The 19,699-nt window shown below is 35.3% G+C and overlaps 1 protein-coding gene across 1 annotated transcript; it reads left to right on the top strand.

The window, feature by feature from the left end:
* Nucleotides 1–675: 675 nt before the first annotated feature.
* Nucleotides 676–14,523, top strand: zgc:123010 (uncharacterized protein LOC641500 homolog). Its single transcript, XM_042737408.1, is given in 16 exon segments — nt 676–1,056; nt 4,177–4,250; nt 5,732–5,812; nt 6,007–6,063; nt 6,516–6,707; nt 8,186–8,311; nt 9,498–9,546; nt 10,091–10,181; nt 10,262–10,403; nt 10,505–10,609; nt 11,090–11,168; nt 11,799–11,836; nt 11,942–12,015; nt 12,114–12,216; nt 12,296–12,399; nt 12,507–14,523. Coding segments are annotated over 16 exon segments (1,497 nt in total). The 5' UTR covers nt 676–1,001; the 3' UTR covers nt 12,634–14,523.
* Nucleotides 14,524–19,699: the final 5,176 nt, after the last annotated feature.

Genomic DNA, 19,699 nt, shown 5'->3' with positions numbered 1-19,699 from the left:
GAAATAGAAATATATTTTATTTATTGTAACTGGATTAAGATGCAATTTAAAGGTTTAGTTCACCAAAAAAAAATGAGAAATTGCTGAAAATGTACTTACTGCCAGGCCTTCCAAGTTGTAGGTCAGTTTGTTCCTTCATCAGAATAGATTTGGAGAAATTTAGCATTAAATCACTTGCTCTGCAGTGAATGGGTGCCGTCAGAATGAGAGTCCAGACAGCTGATAAAAACCTCACAATAATCCACAAGTAATCCAATCCATCAGTTAATGTCTTGTGAAGAGAAAAGCTGTGTGTAAATAGGAAACATAATTAAGCCATTTTAACTTTAAACTGTTGCTTCTGGCCAAAATACAAGTCCGAAACCATTAATAGTGTCTCTAGAACCATTTTGTACTGTTTTCCGTTCTAAATGGTGCTTGATCTGCGTATTTCTCTCCTGATTCAGACTAGATGACTTTTTCACTGGAGTAAGCAATATAAAAAATAAAATGGAATTAAAACTTATTAATGGATTTGATTAGTACAGTCTCCCAGGATTTTGCTTCACAAGACATTTATTGATGGACTGGAGGCTTGTGGATTACTTAAGATATTTTTATCAGCTGTTTGAACCCTAATTTTGACGGCACCCATTCACTGCATGGTATCCATTGGTGAGGAAGTGATGTAATGCCAAATCTGTTCAGATGAACAAACTCATCTACATCTCGGATGGCCTGAGGTTGTCATAAAATGTGTTTTGCCATAGTAGAAAAAAAATGTGGAATAGCTTGATCCCATAGTGAAGAAGTGTTGCTATAGAACACTATGGACCCCGCGGCCCTTTAAGACGCTCGTTCTGGGAGGCGCTTGAGTTCAGTTCAACACACCCGCCTGGCGCTTCGCTCGACGCCCAGGAAGCGAAACACCACAAGTTTAAATATGACGATTCATTTGTTGAATTGACGTGTATTCTGTTGTATTTAAGTTCCTGTAGCGGTATTAGGGGTAATAATGCTGAATGGTTGGACTAATGAAGTTCAGTTTGGATTTCTGCCGGTTACTCGGGCTTAGCGGTGAGTCTCTCTGCATGGAAACTTTGTTTCTGTCTGTCCGACTTATAAAGTTAGTTTTCCATGAATCAGAACCGTAAAACACGACACGATCCGATCCGCTTGTATCGCCTTAAAGCGCGTTAGTGACAGTGATACAAAGTTTTATTACACCAGTCAGTTTTATATCAAAAGAAATCATTTGATATAAATCAGTTCATGCAAAAGTCATTTATGAAAATATTACTACACGTAACTGCGGTTGTCACCCGTATAGTTTTAATTTGCAGATTGTAATAGTTTCCAAACCTTTATTTCTGTCAAATCCACATTTAATGTTAAATGTAAAAATATTACCAGAATAGAATGAACTCAAGTTGTTTGTTAACGTCTCCTAGATTCTAAATGAATTTAATTAAGTTTTACAAAGAAAGGCAGGCCTAATGTACAGGCTTTTTGTTTAAACAGTTTTAGTTTATTATTGAAAACTAATTCAGAAACTTAAGAAATCACATGCAACAGGCCTGTGAATCACAGAGACGCTAAATCTGATTTTAACAGATCTTTTTCTGTATGATCGTGTTTTTATTAACATTTAGTGATGATTTGGAGTGATTTCTGTTGGCTTGTTTATTAAAAGCACAGTTTGGGGGTTAAAGGTTGCTTCTGGTCTAAAAGCAAACAAGACTTTTTACAATTATAAACAAATGATTTTCAGTGTTTCTTAACAATAATAACAACAGACCTTATCACAAACCATTTAGGATTCTCAATTTACCCCTGTGTTGTTGGAAATTTAACAAAAGTTCTTAATCTTGAAAATACAAGCTTGTAGCTGTTTTTTTGAAACACGGTTGTTGCTTTTTATATAGTCTAAGCTGGTAACCCATCTTGCTTAAGTTTGGCAAGATGGTTTATGAAACATGTAACTAGTTGACCAGCCAATAGTCATATAGAAACCTCTTTCTGTTCCAAAACACAGCTACCAGTTTAAAAACTGGATTCTTCAGACTGGGTTTTGTTGTCTTGTCTCTTTAAAGCACCATTGCATGAATGATTTTCTAAAGAGCTATGGAATGAAAATTCTTAGAGGAACTTGAAAAGGTTCCCCTTTGAAATCTGGCTGTAAACCCATTTCACTTTATTTTTAGGTGTGTGTGTGTGTGAGAGAGAGAGAGTGAATGTGTGTATTGTCACCATGTATTTTGTATACATTTTTTTTTTTTTATTTGTTGCAGTCTTCATTACATAAAGTACTGCTAATGTGTGTTGTCTAATAGTGAGCTCTACTCAAAGTTTGCAATTAAATATGTAAATAATTATGCATTAGAGCAAGATCTGTGTACAGTGTTTTTTTCTTTCCCTCCAAAGCACAGTTGTGTGTGTGTGTGTTATTGTATTTGTTGAAATGTTGCAGTCTTCATTACTTAAAGTACTGTCTAATATTAGGATGTACTTAAGAAATGTGAATATTCATAAGAACAAGATCCATCACCATAAAATGCTAAAGTGTACATAGTTTTTTTTCCTCTCCAGAGTTGTTGCTGTACACTGCAATTTGCCTGTCTGTTGCATTCATAGTAAAATGTTCAGAGATGTTTTGTCACGTAGTCCAAATAGCTAATATTCATATTTTGAAATGAACATCTTTGTTAACATTGTAACACCTTCTTAAAATTCTCACTTGTCTTTTCTGCTGTTGCAGCAATTAGATTTTTTGTTGTATGAATCATGATTCTCAGCTGCTGTTTTAATCAAATGGATTCCGCATTGTGACTCACAACAGTGAAAACAGTATCAGTTGGGATCATTTGCATGGAACAGTTTGCATGATCTGAGGAAGATGTGACTAGCTGAGGGCCACGTGGTTTGTGTCTTACCAAGGTAAATCAGTTTTTTTTGGACTGGTTGTTAACGTGTGAGATGAGTCACTTTAAAGGAAGTGTGTTAGGCAATGCATCACAGCCTGCTTCTAGCATACATCTGTATTTGTTTGAGATTTGTGGAGTTAGTTTGGCTGTGATTTGTAACCGAAGGCAAGCTGTCTGCGTCTCTTTTCTATATGCAGGATATTAAGAGTGTGGTAATGGCTAATGGGAGTGATTGAGGATAGGGAGTCTTTGCTTCTCTGTAACAAGGAATCAGTTAACAAGTTTATAAAGTCTCGAAGCCACATCTCTTTCTGAACCAGGAATGTTGGTGTTTGGTTAACAAATGCAAAAAGTGGGACTTGCGCATTCTGTGCTGTTTATGTGAAACGAAAATTTATATTTTGGACATTTTGCAGATGCTTGCTTATTGTATTGTATCAAAGCCCTGGGCTTAATCAGGAATAAAACTTATCACTGAATTCTCAAGAATTCCATAAAAGAAAACAATCCATCTGCTTACATTAGTTGATGACAAAATCCAAAACACAGCTGTTGGATGATCTTCAGAGAATGAATTGCTTTACTAGGTCACAGTGTAAATGGCTTTCTTGAGGAATGTTTTGAGCTGTGTAGTTTATGTGAGGCCGTGTAGCTTGGAGAAAAGTCTGCAAGGTCTAATTTTACCATTGCAAGGAAACTTTAGGCTACCTGTCAGTTGAATTGCAGTCCTGCAGGACTTTAGGTCCCATGTTTGTTGACTAGTGAGTGAGTGTGTTTTTCTTCTTGCTGATAACTCATTTTGCTCTGGATTTGGTTGGCTTGTCTGTAGCAAAGATGATGTGAAATTATAATCTTTGCACAGCTGGACCTTGCAAAGCCAAAACATCAGTGGTTAAGGTTACAATTTTGTAACGTAGACCTTGAATTTAGGTAAAGTATTGTAGAGGAACTAATGCAGTTACAGAAGTAAAACCAATCCTTGATTGTGATGTTTTCTTGGGTTTGTAGCACTCTGACTAACATGATGGTCTGGCAGTTTTGAAGTGAATGAGAAGTGGTCACAAATGTATGGTATTTTTTTTATTTTGAGTTTCACATGAACTATAGGAAATGGTAAATGTTGGTGGGATGGGACTGTGTGATCTAGTGTTAACTTTCATTTCTGCAGTATTGAACGTTTCGCCTCTCAGAAAATATGATCATGGCTAATGCTTGACTGATTCTGCTTGAACTGGACTTCATTCATTGTTTTCTCTATCGCATCTTTCTACAGGCTCCAGTGATGAGAGGCCAGAGGAGATGGACACAGGTGCCCTCCCCGAGCAGAATGACCACACACTCTCACAGGTACAAGAACAGTGGGCTCTTTTTCCTGAATTAGCCCAAGATGTAAGTTAAATCAGTAATAAGAGGTCAAAAGACCTGCATGTTTCCGAACTGTTTGCAGACGTTTATTTTGACTAATAGTTTAGTCTGAAATTAAATCTGAAAATAAAGTCTGAAATTTAATTAAAATTTAATTCAGGTCTTTTAACAATTATGGCAACTATTCCTGCATGATTTCTGCACAATAACCTTAGAGTGTGTATAGTATAAAATTTGTTTATACACTTTTAAGGCTACTATAAATACCTTTTAATACTAAAATCTTTGATTAGTGTAAATACCTTTTAAACTTTTAGGGTCAGTATTATATTTATTTATTTATTTATTTTTACTTTTATTTGACAAGAACAAATTAAATTGATCAAAAGTAACAGCAAAGCAGTTCAGCTTTGCCTTCACAGGAATAAATTACATTTATGAAATATTAAAATATATTTAAATAGAATCTGTTATTTTAAATTCTAATAATATTTTACAATATCATTGTTTTTACTGTATTTTTGATCAAATAAATGCTGCCTTTATGAGCATAAGAATCATTAAAAATTGTATCAACCCCAAACTTTTGAACAGTAGTAATTTTTTGGTAAACTAGCTTTATATGTCTTTTAAAAATCACCAGTTGGTCAAAATCAATAGTACCAATGAGGGGGAAAAAAAACAGTTCTGAGAAATGAATAAAGTTAACTTTTCCAAATAACACTTGGTATTTGTATGTAATGCAAAAGGCACTGATACTTTTAAGTATGACTTTAGGTGTCCAAACATTTTTGGGGCATTGTAGGTATCTTTGCCTAACCTTGGGTCCTTGATGTTTTTGTTAGTGCATGAACTTTATCTTCTAGTCAGGCCTTAACATATCAGTTGGGTTAAGGTCAGGTCAGTGTGCTCCAAGCAGAGATACTCCCAGCATATACTGTGCAGCTGCTCTGAGGCTCTTTTGTTCAAGGAACTCTGTGTATTATTTTGGTGAATGTTTCGCATTCATGCTGGAACTTTCAAATTGTGTCTTATCGGTCCATGATAGTGTGCATTCTTAACTGACAGTAACATTACAGAGTGTAAGAGTTGTCTTCTGGCCCATAGCTTTTCCCCTGCGGTCCACTTGAATTTAAGTTTTGATTTGCATTTTAGTTGGTTAACCACTCATAGAGTGAGCAACACTGCTTTCATTCACTTTCATTCATTTGTACATTATCAATCTGCATATGGATTTATGGAGGCCAAAGTCCTCCACAGTGGTTTTGTAACTGTTTCAACCTTGTTATAGGCAGCACATGTAACTAAAATCTATCTTCAAATAAGGTTGGATTACCTTCTTAAACATCTTTAATGAAGGACATAGGCCTAGTCTAAAAATGTTCTCTTCTGAAACAAAGTATTTACATATATAGATGTATGTTCCTGATACACTAATACATTTGTGTTTGTGTGTTTTACAGGATGTCTTAAATGGTGAGGAAGGTCTTAGTGAGGAGGAGAAGGCCAGACGGAAAGCAGAGAGACGCAAAGCTAAAAGGAAGGTGAGAGGAAATTAACTTTAACACACTAAGTACAAGAATGAATCCACTTTAACCTAGAGCTGACTGTCAGGGCAGATCTATTGAGCATTGTTTTTTTCTTATTGTTAACAGAGCCCTAAATAGGGTTCATTATGTCCATTGTGTTGCTGCCAAAAATGTTTTAATTTTTCTTTCTTTTTTTTTTTTTTTTTTAGCGCCAACGTCAGCGGAAGAAACTGGAGCGGGGTAAAAAGGATGAAAGTACTGAACAGGTAAAATGAAACTAGTAGAGTGAGGATTCTGTAAGAGGTCTTAGACGCAGGATGTTTCTTCTGCACTGTTTTTTTTTTTTTTTTTAACGTTCTGACAGTTCTGGCATCATGTCTAGCCCTTGTGTGCTGCTCCTCATTCGGGAGCTGCCATCAGTTATTCAACCGTAACGTTATGAAGCGACGAGAATACTTTTTGTACACAAAGAAAACTAAAATAACTAATTTATTCAACAATTCCTCTCCTGTGTGTCTCTCCAAATCAGCGTAGCGCCATTTTGGAAATTCTGAGCAGTATGCAGGCGGACAGACAGAAGCGTACACCGCCTGCGTACTGCTCAGAATTGCCAAAATGGCGCTACGCTGATATTACAATGTTGGTACATGTATTTACACATATTGCAATAAAAACAAACAAACAATTATTATTCAAATGTGGTATTTTTTTCTTTCAGGGGGAGGAGAATGCTGGAGCTGATTCTGAACTTGACGAGTCTGAGGAGTCTGAGTCAGAGGAGGTGGAATGTATTGGCCTTTCAAGTGTGGAAGAGAAGCCAGTTGCTCCTCAAAGTAAAAGTCCTTCTGGACCTCCACTGGCATCAGGGAACAAAAGCAATCATCAGCCCGCGGCTCGTTCAAGTGAGGAGGTATAGAAACGGATGCTATTTTAAAGATCATTATTTTGTGTATTTGGTGTAACAGAATATGTTGACATGCTTTAATGTTCAAAAAACACATTATTTTTCAAATACTGTACAGTATTGTAGATCCTCTATGCGCTGCCTCTCTCAAACGTGTCGTTTTCTACAAAGCCCCTCCTTCCGACAAGCACAGTCTGCTCTGATTGGCCAGCTGACTCCACAAGCACGCATCGGAAATGTAATGCCCCTTTCCAAATTCACGAGCTTCAGCTTTTAACATAAATGTAAAGACCGTGAATAATGTCCTTAGTTTAACCATCAATTCAAGCCCAAAAGGGGAACAGAGTTGCGTTACAGACACAGTGATGATGCTCGTATGTATTTGCAGTACACAAGCCACAGGTGGTTAAGACAGCTGATTCCACCGTGTGACCCTGTCTCTCTCTCCCGCACGCACACACACACAACGCGATACTCTACACAGTGCAAAACTCCGCATTTGAACAGTCAATAGCAAATACTTAAACTATTAAGAAAAAAATACTTACTTACAGTAGCTGATTCAGTTGTTTTTTTTTTTTTTAAGAAATAACCTTTGTACAGCCAGCCTTTTTTGTGTGTGTGTGTGTGTGTGTGTGTGTGTGTGTGTGTGTGTGTGTGAGTGTGTTTCTCAGAAACAGAAAAAGTCATACAAGTTTGGAATGACATTATGGTGTTTTTTTTTTTTTTTTTAAGAAATAACCTTTGTACAGCCAGCCTAGGTTCAAATGCGTTGCACAAATTCGAACATCTGGGTTGTGCTGTTCTGCTGTAAATAAATCTTAACCAATGATACCTCATTGCATCTACTTTTGGAAGGCCAAATAAAGTGCTTTTGCTTTCGCACAGAAACAAACAGCGTCTCCCTGACATGGCTGAATCAACACTACTGTGGTTCCTGAAACCATGCCTTCTTTGTTTGTTAATTCAAAAATAAATCCAGCAAACACAATACGAAATTGGTATAGTGAAATGGGTCCCCCAAAGAAGCTGAAAAAGCTTATAGGTGACATAAATATATACAGACATAGGGGCCCAGTTTATGAAAAAAAGAAAAAAGAAGTGGTACAGACAAGGTACACAGTTACCACCTGTAACTAGACGATGGTAAATGAGCTGAAAGCACGCAAGAGCACACCAATATAGACATAAATATATTATAAAATACTTTCTTTGCATGAACATTTGGGCAGCATTACACACATATTTCCACATCGTGACGTAAAAATGTGGGCCCGTATTTGAATTACGCATATTTGAATTCAGCCTTCTCTTTTAGATAGAATAAATCCTTTTGTGGGAGACTTTGAGCTTTGTTACTGTGCAGATCTTATACATGCACAAATAGCTATATAACACACTAAAGAAAAGGAAAAATAGGATCGCATCATATGACCCCTTTAAATTGTTTCAGTTGCTTACTTTGACACTTTCTTCATTTTTAGGACCCAGGCTGGGATGTGAACAGTGCTTTTGTTGCCAATGCTGTCAGTCACATTCGACCCAAAGCTAAAAGTAAAGGAGCTCACAAGTCGAAAGAGAACAAGGAAAATGAGAGCAGGACAGGAGAAGTAAGTTTTTGTAATTGTGTATTTAGTATCATGTGTTTTGTTGCCATCTGTGGGCTGCCCTCACTCTTGTATTGCAAAGGTGGAGCCTGTAAATGCTGAACCTGGGCGTTTGGAATCTTGGGTATTAACATAGTTCATAAATCTATAGGTGCTGTCACTTTGGGCTTATATGACAGATTTTTTTTTTGTTTAGCTGGTAGTACTGCTACTGTCCTGACAGATTGCATGTTTCCTGGTACTACAGATTTAGTTTTTACCTTGCAAGCCCAAGTGTGTTGTGCTTTAGTAACATGTTGAGCTTAAAATAATATAAAAAATGTGTAGTGAGACCAAATTCCAGCGGCCTTTTTTTTTTTTTTTGTAAAATATTGCCTTAATTACTGCTGTATATCTTTATTTTTCTTTCTTTTTTTTGTAGTTATTTTTAGTGTGCACTACCATTCCAAAATTTAGCTAGTACATTTTTTAATTATTGTCATTATGTATGCATTATATTGATGCATCAAAACTGACAGTAAAGACATTTATAATAAAAAATTATATTTCCTAAAATCAAGCAGCACAATTGTTTTCAACATTGTTAATTATACAAAATGTTTCTTGAGCAGCAAATCAGCATATTAGAATGATTTCTGAAGGCTCATGTGACACTATTGCTAGCTTTGCATCACATAAATTCAGTTTTAAAATAGATTATAATAGAAAGCAATTGTTTTAACTTGGAATAATGTTTAACAATATTATTGTTTTTACAGTATCTTTGATCAAATAAATGCAGCCTTGGTGAACATAAGAGACTTCTTTCAAAAGCATGGTAGTGTACTAATTTGGGATGTGCTAATTTTATAATGTTGCATACAGTGAATAGATTAAAGAAATTAAAAGAAGTGCCTTATTAGAAGGCACTTTCCAGCTTTAAAAATATTTATTAAAAAGCAAAAGTAATGTTTTTCAATAAAGTATACACTGAAATATAATTTGAGATTAATAGTAATAGAACTAAGATGCAGACATTGCTTTCGGAAAATCATATCACATCCTTCCTGAACTATTCTATCATCATTCAGAGTAGTAGTTACATATTTTGAATGTTGTTTTTCATGCAGCTTTAAATGTGTTTTGCTTTTGACATTGTTGAAAATAACCCGTGATATCGCTTTAATATGATTTTTTTGTTTTTTAACAGGTTATAGGTTTGTCAGATGCTAAAACTAAAAGAAGTGCCTTACTAGTAGGTGTGTAAAAATCTCTTTCCTTCTGACACTTTTTTTTTGTGTGTGTGTGTGTGTGTGTAGTTTAACCTTAAAATGGTCATTATGCTGTTATGTTGTTCCAACCTTCTATTTCTGCCTTCAGTGGAGCATAAAAGGTAAAGCTGGAAGGGATCTAAAAATCTGAATGCTTTTTTGGAAAACAAATTAAATCTCAATGGCTTCAGAAGACTGATGAATTACTTTTATGAATTTTTTTTATTTTTTTTTATTTTTTTTGTCACTTTGGAACTTGACAGCACCAGTCCACCTTCACTTTCATTATTTAAAAAGAATATTCCAGAATGTTCTTCAAAAAGAAATAGGTTTGGAAAGACATGAACGTGAATCAATGACCTAATTTCCCTTTTTAGGTGAACTGTTCTTTCACAATATTTCAAGTAGATCACATGCTTAGGTTTTTACTGAACAAGAGTATCATTGTCAAACATTTTTGCTGTTATTCTTTACTCATACATTCCTCCAAATCCATCTCTTCCATTTGAGTCTTTCTTTCTCTTCACTCCAGAAAAAGGGATTCGATTTGTTCAGGAGGGTCAGTACACACAAGCTGTTAGTCTGTTTACAGAGGCCATCAAATGTGACCCGAAAGATTACAGGTGATGCATGAAATCATATCCACATATACTGTCTTTGCATTTTGTTGTTTTATTAACTAGCTTTGATTTTTGGGTAACAGGTTTTTTGGAAATCGCTCCTACTGCTACTGTTGTCTGGAGCAGTATCCTCTGGCCCTCGCAGATGCTGAGAAGTCCATCCAAATGGCTCCTGATTGGCCCAAAGGCTATTACCGCAGGGGAAGTGCACTTATGGGGCTTAAGGTATGACCTGTTGGCCTATTGTTTTTTTTCTTCCTGTATATGGAGGGAATCTCTGTTTAGCTGTGTATCAATGATTTTATATGTGGGTTTGTTTGTAATAGAGGTACAGTGAAGCTGAGAAAGCTATGGAACAGGTGTTAAATCTGGACCAAGACTGTGAAGAAGCGGTCAATGACCTCTTGTACTGTAAAGTGCAACAACTTTTGGTAAGGACAGGACTTCTCATTGTAGTTCAATTAGTAGAGCATAAAGAACAAAGGCTGTGGGTTCTAGTACCAGAGAACAAAGAACATACTCATAAAATTTGTATGTTTAAATGCCCAAAGTTTCTATGTACAAAGCCTCTACAAAGCAAAGAACCCAAGATAACTATTCATAAATCATTTACTTTTTTTGTTCCAAATCTTTGTTGTTTTTCTTCTCTGTGAAAGATCAATGGAAAAAATGACATTTCAACATCTGAGTCCATATGACTCACCCATATTTTTGGAGCTACATAACTTTGGTTGGAATAAAAGCAGCTCAGACATGCTATGCATCTCCTTTTTTGTTCCACAGAAGAAAGTCAAACAAGATTGGAATAACAATAGGATGATGTTTGAGTGAAGTGTTTCAGTTTAAAAAGGGGTCAAGACATAGAAATATAATTTGAGGCCTGCAATGAATAAAGGTGTTCTCTTTGTTAGGATCTTGGCTATGATGAGGAACAGAGTATTCAATTGCTGGAAAAATACAACACGGTGCAGGCTGTTGTTGCAGCCAAGGGTAAGAGCTCTTTTTCATTTCTTTTATTGAACCACACGAGGGTGCTATTGCTACACTAATTTTGACCAGAATCAGTACTCATGTTATTTTGTAACACACAAAAAAGTAAACACAGAAATATTATTTTGAAGAACTGTTTTCAGTTTTAACATATATTATAAAATGTAACTTATTCCTGTGATGCAAAGCTGAATTTTCAAGTGTCACATGATCTTTCAGAAAGGATTCTAATATGCTGATTTGGTGTTCAAGAAACATTCATTATTATCTTGATTATATGTCATAATATATGAGTGTACTTTATCTAATTTATATATAATATATTATAATTTATATATATATAAACATATATATATATTTTATATTTTTTTTTTTTTTTTTTTTTATTAATTTTTTTTTAACCTGATGAATATAACAAATGAATAAGTGTGGCATTAGTGCAAAATAAGTTTCATTTTGTGCAACTTGAGACAAACCAAAATTGTGAAAAAACAGCTGTTTTGTTCAATCCAAAACTAACTTCATTGTACATATTTGTAAAACAAAAATTTCTTTTACAGCTTTAAAAACATAAAACAAAAATTTCTTTTACAGCTTTAAATCAGGACTGTGCTCTCCTCCAATTTACAGCTTTAAATCAGGACTGTGCTCTCCTTCAACCAGGGTAAGCCATCATATAACGGATTTCAGTTTAAATCTGTGAACATTGTTCTCTCCCTTTAATTCTGTATCTATATTTCCCTTTCTGTCATTTTCTCACTCTCCTTCACAAGCCTTGCAGTTCCCTGTGGGTGGGCAACGTGACCACAGAGCTGACAGAGAAACATTTGCGGGACCTGTTCAAACTGTGAGATCTGATGCCACATTGGCTTTTTACAATATGTGAATCATTTTCTAAAACGATTTCCAATGATTTTTCTTTTCGTTTTTGATGATGTTCACCAGTTATGGAGAAATTGACAGCATTCGGGTTCTGCATGAACGTTTCTGTGCGTTTGTTAACTTTAAGAATGCCAACATGGCCTCCCGTGCGATGGAGAAACTCAATGTGAGTGAAACCGTAATGATCTTCCAATATGCATGTTTTTATATTTGTATGTAAAACCCTTGTAAAACGCTCTTCTCAGGGACATTTTATTGAGAATACCCGACTAGTGGTTCGATATCCAGATCGACGGCTTCAGAGAGTCTTGCCGACACCTGCTATTCAACAACCTGCAGGGGCTGCTGGGTAATTCAGACTCTGTGGTGTTAATAAGAAAAGTAATGGTGCTCGCTTTTTGATGTTTTTTAACGGAAATTATTGCAAATGTCCAAACAAATCCGTCATTCTTCCAGGCCAAGACGCAGAGGTCCTGTCAATGAAGATGAGTGTTACTTCTGGAGGACCACTGGCTGTCATTTTGGAGATAGGTGTCGCTATAAGCACATTCCTGATCATCGAGGCAAAGACTGGCAACCTTGAGTCAACACTAGCCACTCTTTTTCTCTCCCCTAAGAACTCTGGGAGACGACTGCATGACTGTTGGGACTGAAATCTTCACTTTGATTATATGTAGGTCAGGACCAGTATTGTGGATCAGAGTCTTATGACAGCTCTCTTGAGTGCTTCACTATCAGACTCCGACCCTCAAAGGGTTTCAAAGCAGACGGGACTGTGGGAAAAGTGTCTCTTTTGAGGTGAGGTTTGGGTGGTGCACCGTATCGTCGTCTGCTGAGGTTTACACAGCCTCTCATATCGTATGCTCTCTTCTCTCTTCCCGTGCCAACTCCACCAACCCAAAGAAGAGCCGTAGATCTGTTCTGACATTTGAGTTCATTCCAAGAGAATGACTTTGATTCTGTATTTGAGGATGGGAGAATCGTACCAAAGAATAATACTATGCCATATGTGGATTTTACGTTGAGAGAGAAAAAGGCTTTCAGGGAAAATTAGCTTAATAGTTTTACTTGTGTGTTTTGAATTGTTTCCACCACCTCAAACACACTCCAGCTCTTCATTCATCCATATTTCTAAGTGGACTTTTCCCGTTAATTCTCTCAAAAGGCCCCAAATTGAAGACATTTGAGGGCATGTCAGTATTGCAAAGGGTTAGAGCAATTATTTGAATCTTTCAAAGAAATTACGTCTCTTGATAAATTATTTTCAATTCTGCTTTTTGATTTTTCTTGCAGTCTTGCACTTTACCGTATCAGATGATCTATGGGTTGTTCCTCAAGCGAAAAACATGGTCTTCTTCCCTCAAGGCGAGTAGATGTTTGGTCAGAATCGTGTTGCTAAAGGTATTGATGATCTGTGGTCATCGGTGGTATTTTTTTTTTATCATGGTATTTTCCAATCGGCATGTCGTTGCCATTTAGATATTATTTACATTTTATCTATAAATATGAACATGGAATAATGATTTCACGTAATGCGATCACAAATGCAGTTTTGGTCATATATCATGTCATGTTGCTCCACGAAATTCAGAAAATCTTGTGGATTTCTTATGCAAGAGCTCTGAGACACAGGAAACTCTTGCTTTGGCACTTTTCATACCATCAGCACAAAGCTGATCAGGTGGTTTTCATCATTTCCTCTTTTATTTTTTAACCTTCTTGCTGTGCGTTTAGTGGATGAGAAGGAAGTTGGCTATTTGAGATGTCAAATGTCTTCCACCTCATGACATCAACTTGAAGAACAGCATGCACATTTTTGAAGTTATTATTGGTATGAGAATGATTTCATCCAGCAATGTTCTTGTTTCAGTGCATTTGAAAAACCCTCATAACCTCGTTTTGCTGTTCTGACACACTTAACCAAAGAAACACTAATGTTTACCTAGTGTATCACAGACCAACACATTGCTATTTTTGTACGATACACTATTTACAACATGTCAGTTAAAGACTTTTCCTCAGTTTTTAGATATGACTGCATGGGTTTTTATGCAGGCTGTAGTCACACTAGTGCTTTTAGTTTAGTTGGGCATCTTTTGACTCTGTGACAGTCCAGAGTGCCTTTAAAATGTTTGCTTTCCTATCAGATGAGTTAATAGCATTAATATTTAAGCTGAGGTCCCCCGTGAACAATGGGGAAGTGACTTTGACATTAGGCTGCGAATGAAATAATACAGAAGAAATGTAGAAATGAGAAATGTCAGTTTTGTTGGTTTGGGACTGAGGCATACATTTGTGGTTCTCATCATTTTTAAGTTTTTTTTTTTTTTTTTTTTTTTTTTTTTTTTTGCAAATAAATTATTGTTAAGATTTTTTTGAGAAGTATGAAAACGGAAAGAATTTCTCACTGTTGTGCTGCTCAAGGACCCCTTATAGAGTTTAGTCATGCATTAAAGGATATTTATCACTCAAATGGAGGATTTTCTGTCTCTTTTTGCCCTTTTTTTTTCCCACCTTCTCTGTGTGTTTTATTTTTCTTTTATTTTTTTTTTTTTTTGCGTTAATCACTATAAGGCAGAATTTATAGTGGAATACTAGCTTAGTTGTCTTAAAAATGCAGTTATTTAGCATTGGACTTTTGACATTCTGATACCAAAATAAATGCCTTAAAATATACACTACCATTTAAAAGTTTGGGATCTGTAAGATTTTTATTTATTTTTAAATAAAGACTTTTATTTAGCAAGTGTACATTAAGTTGATCCAAAGTGATAGTAAAGTTACAAAGATTTCTATTTAAATGCTTTTTTGAATTTAATAGAAGAATCCTGTATCGTGGTTTCCAAACCAATATTAATTATCACAACTGTTTTCAACATTAATGATAAGGAATTCTTCTTGAGCAGCAAATCAGCATATTAGAATGATATCCGAAGGATCATGTGATGCTGAAAATTCAGCTTTGAAATCATGGGAATAAATTACTTTTTAAAATATATTCAAATACAAAACAATTATTTTAAATTGTAAAAATGTTTCATATTATTTTTTTTATCAAATAAATGCAGCCTTGATGAGTACTACATACAAAAACATAATAAAAATCTTACTGAACCGGAAATTTTGAATGGTAGTATATATTACTAACTATTAGTTCATGTTAGCTGATGCATTAGGTGATTTTAATGAGTGAGTCTTTTTTGGAAAATGTTACTGATACTCTTACCATTTTTACATTATTATGATTTTCATAATATAAATGCAGGCAGATATTGTTTCCATGTTCCTTACAATAAACACTAAATTCAAGTGTATACACCAGCTGACACTAGAGGGAGTTCTTGCACTGTAAACTAAGTATGCTTTTATAAAATAAACTTGTTAACAGCATAAAACAGATTTGATATAATGTTACTGAATATTACTGTTTCTATAATTCATACAAATATCTAGTATGTCTTGAGTGCATCAGAATATAGACATCCAAAATAATCCTCCTCTTTCATCAGCAGCACTTGAAAGTGTCCTGTGGTTAGTGTGATCACAGGCGTCCCATACGACGAGCACATGGCACAAAGAGTATGAGAGTCTGCTGTATCTAAAAGCATGCCTCCGCTATATCAGGGAAAAATGACTTATGCGACCTACAGCACTTTGACCACCAGCCTGCTATTGTGGCCTCTGTGGTTTGTGGCCTGTATGTATTGTTTAGAAAAAGTCTATTGATAACACAGCTGTCAGTAAGAGGCCTTTGAGACTTAAGTGAGACCTTTCCAGTAAAAGTGTGCTGCTTACATTGAATTGGCATTTGACATTTTACTGAACATTATAAAATATTTAAAGGAATAGTTCACCCAAAAATGATAATTTGCTGAAATGTTCTCACCCACAGGCCATGCAAAAAAATAGAAAGAAGTTTTTGTTTTATGTAGCATTACATCACTTGCTCAACCAAAAGATCCTCTGCATGAAAGTCCACACAACTCCAGCCCATTAACTAAAAACAAATGAATCACAATGATCCACAAGTAATCCACACAACTCCAGCCCATTAATTAACATCTAGTGAAGCAAAAAGCTGTGTGTCTGCAAGAAACAAATCCCCTTTTAATGATGTTGTTAACTTAAGACAGATGTTTTGGCTAAAAATATGTGCTTTATCGATAAATATGTTTGTAGATTTTGCTGTGAGATGACAACAGGGGATGGACATGGAGGAATTAACACTTTAAGGTTAAAATGCCTTAATGATAGATTTGTTTATTACAAAAGTAGAGCTTTTTGCTTCACAAGAAGTTAATTGATGGCCTGGAGTTGTGTGGATTATTGTGGATTACTATCAGCTGTTGGGAATATTATTCTGATGGCACCCATTCACTGCAGAGGATCCATTGGTGAGCAGGTGATGTAATGCTAAATTTTTCCAAATCTGTTCGCATGAAGAAACAAACTCTTATATGGTTTGGATGGAGTACATTTTCAGCATATATATAATTTTACACTTTTTATTTATTTTCTGAACTAAGCTTTTGCTGTTAAATATATTTCAAATAAATAAATAAATGCATTAAATGTGAAATATAGTCCTGACACAACTTTTTCTTTTTAAACTTATGCAAGGATAATACAAGTAAAATGTAAACAGCAGTATTTTCTCAGACTGTGGTACCCTTCATGGACGTGCGAAGCTGTTCCATAACGGCCGCTTTATGCTGCATTTTGTGAAAACCATGGCAGTATTTTCTCAGACTGTGGTACCCTTCATGGACGTGCGAAGCTGTTCTATAATGGCCTGCGTTATGAAACTCGCAACTCATGCAAAGAGAGCAAAAACAGAGGTGACGGTGGGGGTAAACCGGAGGAGGTGCTATAATTTGAAAAGGCAGTTGTTTATTGTTGAAGAGCATGTATTTATTTCATGGCACCGCAAATTGTGGCTAAGGGCAGAGCCGGGTCTCGGTGGGTAATTACAGAGCTTGAGGCAGCGCCCCACCACAGCAGCGTCTCTTGAGAGCCTGTGCCTTCCCTTCACACACACACACACACAGTGAGGGAGGACTTGCCATCTACTTCCATTAGACATTGCACGTTCTTGCTGAGGAACATCATCACCTGTGTTCTTCACTAATGATGCTTCTAGACTTCACTGTTGGTGAATTAGCATTGTACCAGTCAAATTGTCTGTTTGGACTTTGACTTTTGCTCTTGTCTAAATTTCTTTCCAGTGTTCTTAGAAACATTTTGAGCTAAAGGTTTGTGCTTAAATGCTAGAAGTTACTTAGCAGACAAATATAAACTTTTTTTGTTTTTAAATTGGTTTTTTAATGTTCACCAAGGCTGCATTTATTTAAAAATACAGTAAAAGCAACACTGTTGTGAAATATTTTTACAATTTAAAATAAGTTTTCTACTTTTAGTTCATTTTAAAATGCAGTTTATTTTTGTGAGCAGTCATTATTCCAGAGTTGAGTGTTATATCTTTCAGAAGTCATTCTAATGTGCTGATTTGCTGCTTAAGAAACTATCATAAATTCTTTGATGATAAAAAGTATCAAAAGATCAGCATTTTTAATAGAAATCTTTTGTCACGTTTGGTCCGTTTAATGCATCCTTGCTGAATAAAAGTATTCATTTCTCAAAAAACAAACAAGTTACAGACCCAAAACTTATAAATTGTTCCTATATGTTAATTCCTTTACAAAAATATTTTGTTTTTACAAGTTTATTTAATTATTTAGTTTATGTCTCACAGCAACTTTATATCTCTTGGCTGTGACTTTATTCTGTGTAGTTGGGACTTTTTATATCTCTAATTTCTGACTATATAATTGCAACTTTTCTCTCCTAACTGCAACGCTATATTTCAAAATGTGAATAAATTGTATGTACAGCTTTATAACACACAATCTGTCACTGTGACTGTCTCATAAATTCTCATGAAGTTGGTTAAGTGATTGCTGAGTAAAGCTGTAGAAGCTCTAGATAAAAGGTGTCAACTTTGAGAAAGTTAAAATATAGTGTTTTTTGTCATTACTTAATTCAGTTAGTGTTATGTCATAGCTTTTATGACTTTCCCATTATTATAAAATGTAGAAAAAACAGTAGCAATGAGGAATGACTAGGTGTGTCCACTTTCTTTTTTTTTTTGGCTGGTACTGTATGTCACGTATGCCACCCATGAGTCAGATATAATGCATATGTATATAGGAAGTAATAACAGTCTTGTTGAGGTGCTGTATGTATATTTTTGGCACTTTTTCCTCTCTCTTTCAGTCATTTTGCAAGATTCCTCTTTGATTAGCTGCTCTAACAGGATCCCCCTTCCTGTCTTGGTTTACCCAGTGGGAGGGACCTGCATTCAAGTACACAGTCACACCAACTTTTGCACAAAAAAACTTAATTGCTAGTTTTCAAATGACAGTGAATATGTGAACAGAGGTTAGGTTATTGAGGAAACTGTAAAATATTTTCATAAGATGGTAGGGCATTTTTCCCCCTCACATTTTTCTCTTGTTTGTTTCTAAATCTGTACATGGAAGTTACGGTAATTGTTGCTGAGGTACAGCCCACCTTGCACACAGTCATGGATGTGATTTGCTAGAAATATTCCTATGAATCTAAAACAGTCCTTCTGAGGTTTGCTAAAACTGAAATGCACTGAATATCAACAAAACATGCTAATTTGGTCACAAATTCACAGACATGTAAACATTTAAAGTATGTACAAATAAAAACAAGTAGCTGTTTGTTTTATCTATAGAGTGAAGGACTATGGATGGAGGTGAAAATGAGTCTTGAGATATTTAAGACAATCCTTACTGTGGTTTAAAGAGAAGGATGTCTTGCTTTTTTGGGAGTGAGGTTTGTGGTCTCCTCACTGAAGAAACATCTACTATGTGGTTATGCAGCTTCTTTTAGTTACTTGGAATTTGACATATGGAGTTATTCAGGACTTAAGATCTTCCTGTGGCTTTGTGATACAAAGTTGGCCATAAGAAGTTAAAGTGTCTGTGAACAGATTAAAATTTGAGATCCACTGTCAAATGATAATAGCAAATTTGTGTTTACGATATGTTACTTAACCTTTGTTAAAAGTTAATTGTATGTATCGACATTTGTCTGTTTTCTAGTATGTTGGTATACTAGACTGAACTTCCGATGAGTCTCCTCTAGCATCAATCACTTTTACAAACACACACATTTATTTTTACTTATTTTGTGGGAGTTTTATAACTGAATGTGTGTGTCTGTGTGTATATGTGTATATATATATATATATATATATATGTGTATATATATATATATATATATATATATGTGTATATGTGTGTGTGTGTGTGTGTGTGTATATATATATATATGATGTGTGTGTGTGTGTGTGTGTGTGTGTGTGTGTGTGTGTTTGACCTATCTATCTATCTGTCTGTCTGTCTGTCTGTCTACATATATACATATCTTCATACAGGTATATACATATACACTGTATCAAACTATATCAAAAATGTATAAAAAATTGTTTATAAAAAGTCACAGTTTTGTAAGAAAAAAAACTAGAAAACAAACAATTAGAAAAAAAAGTCAGTTCTGCTGCATCTGCATTGATGTGAAGCACGTTGAAATAAAGATGGAGAGATCTGTGGGAGGGATGT

This window comes from Cyprinus carpio, chromosome B13, assembly GCF_018340385.1.
Source record: "Cyprinus carpio isolate SPL01 chromosome B13, ASM1834038v1, whole genome shotgun sequence".
Lineage (NCBI taxonomy): Eukaryota > Metazoa > Chordata > Actinopteri > Cypriniformes > Cyprinidae > Cyprinus > Cyprinus carpio.
Note: the sequence above shows the minus strand (reverse complement) of the source record. Positions and strands in the feature narration are given on the sequence as shown.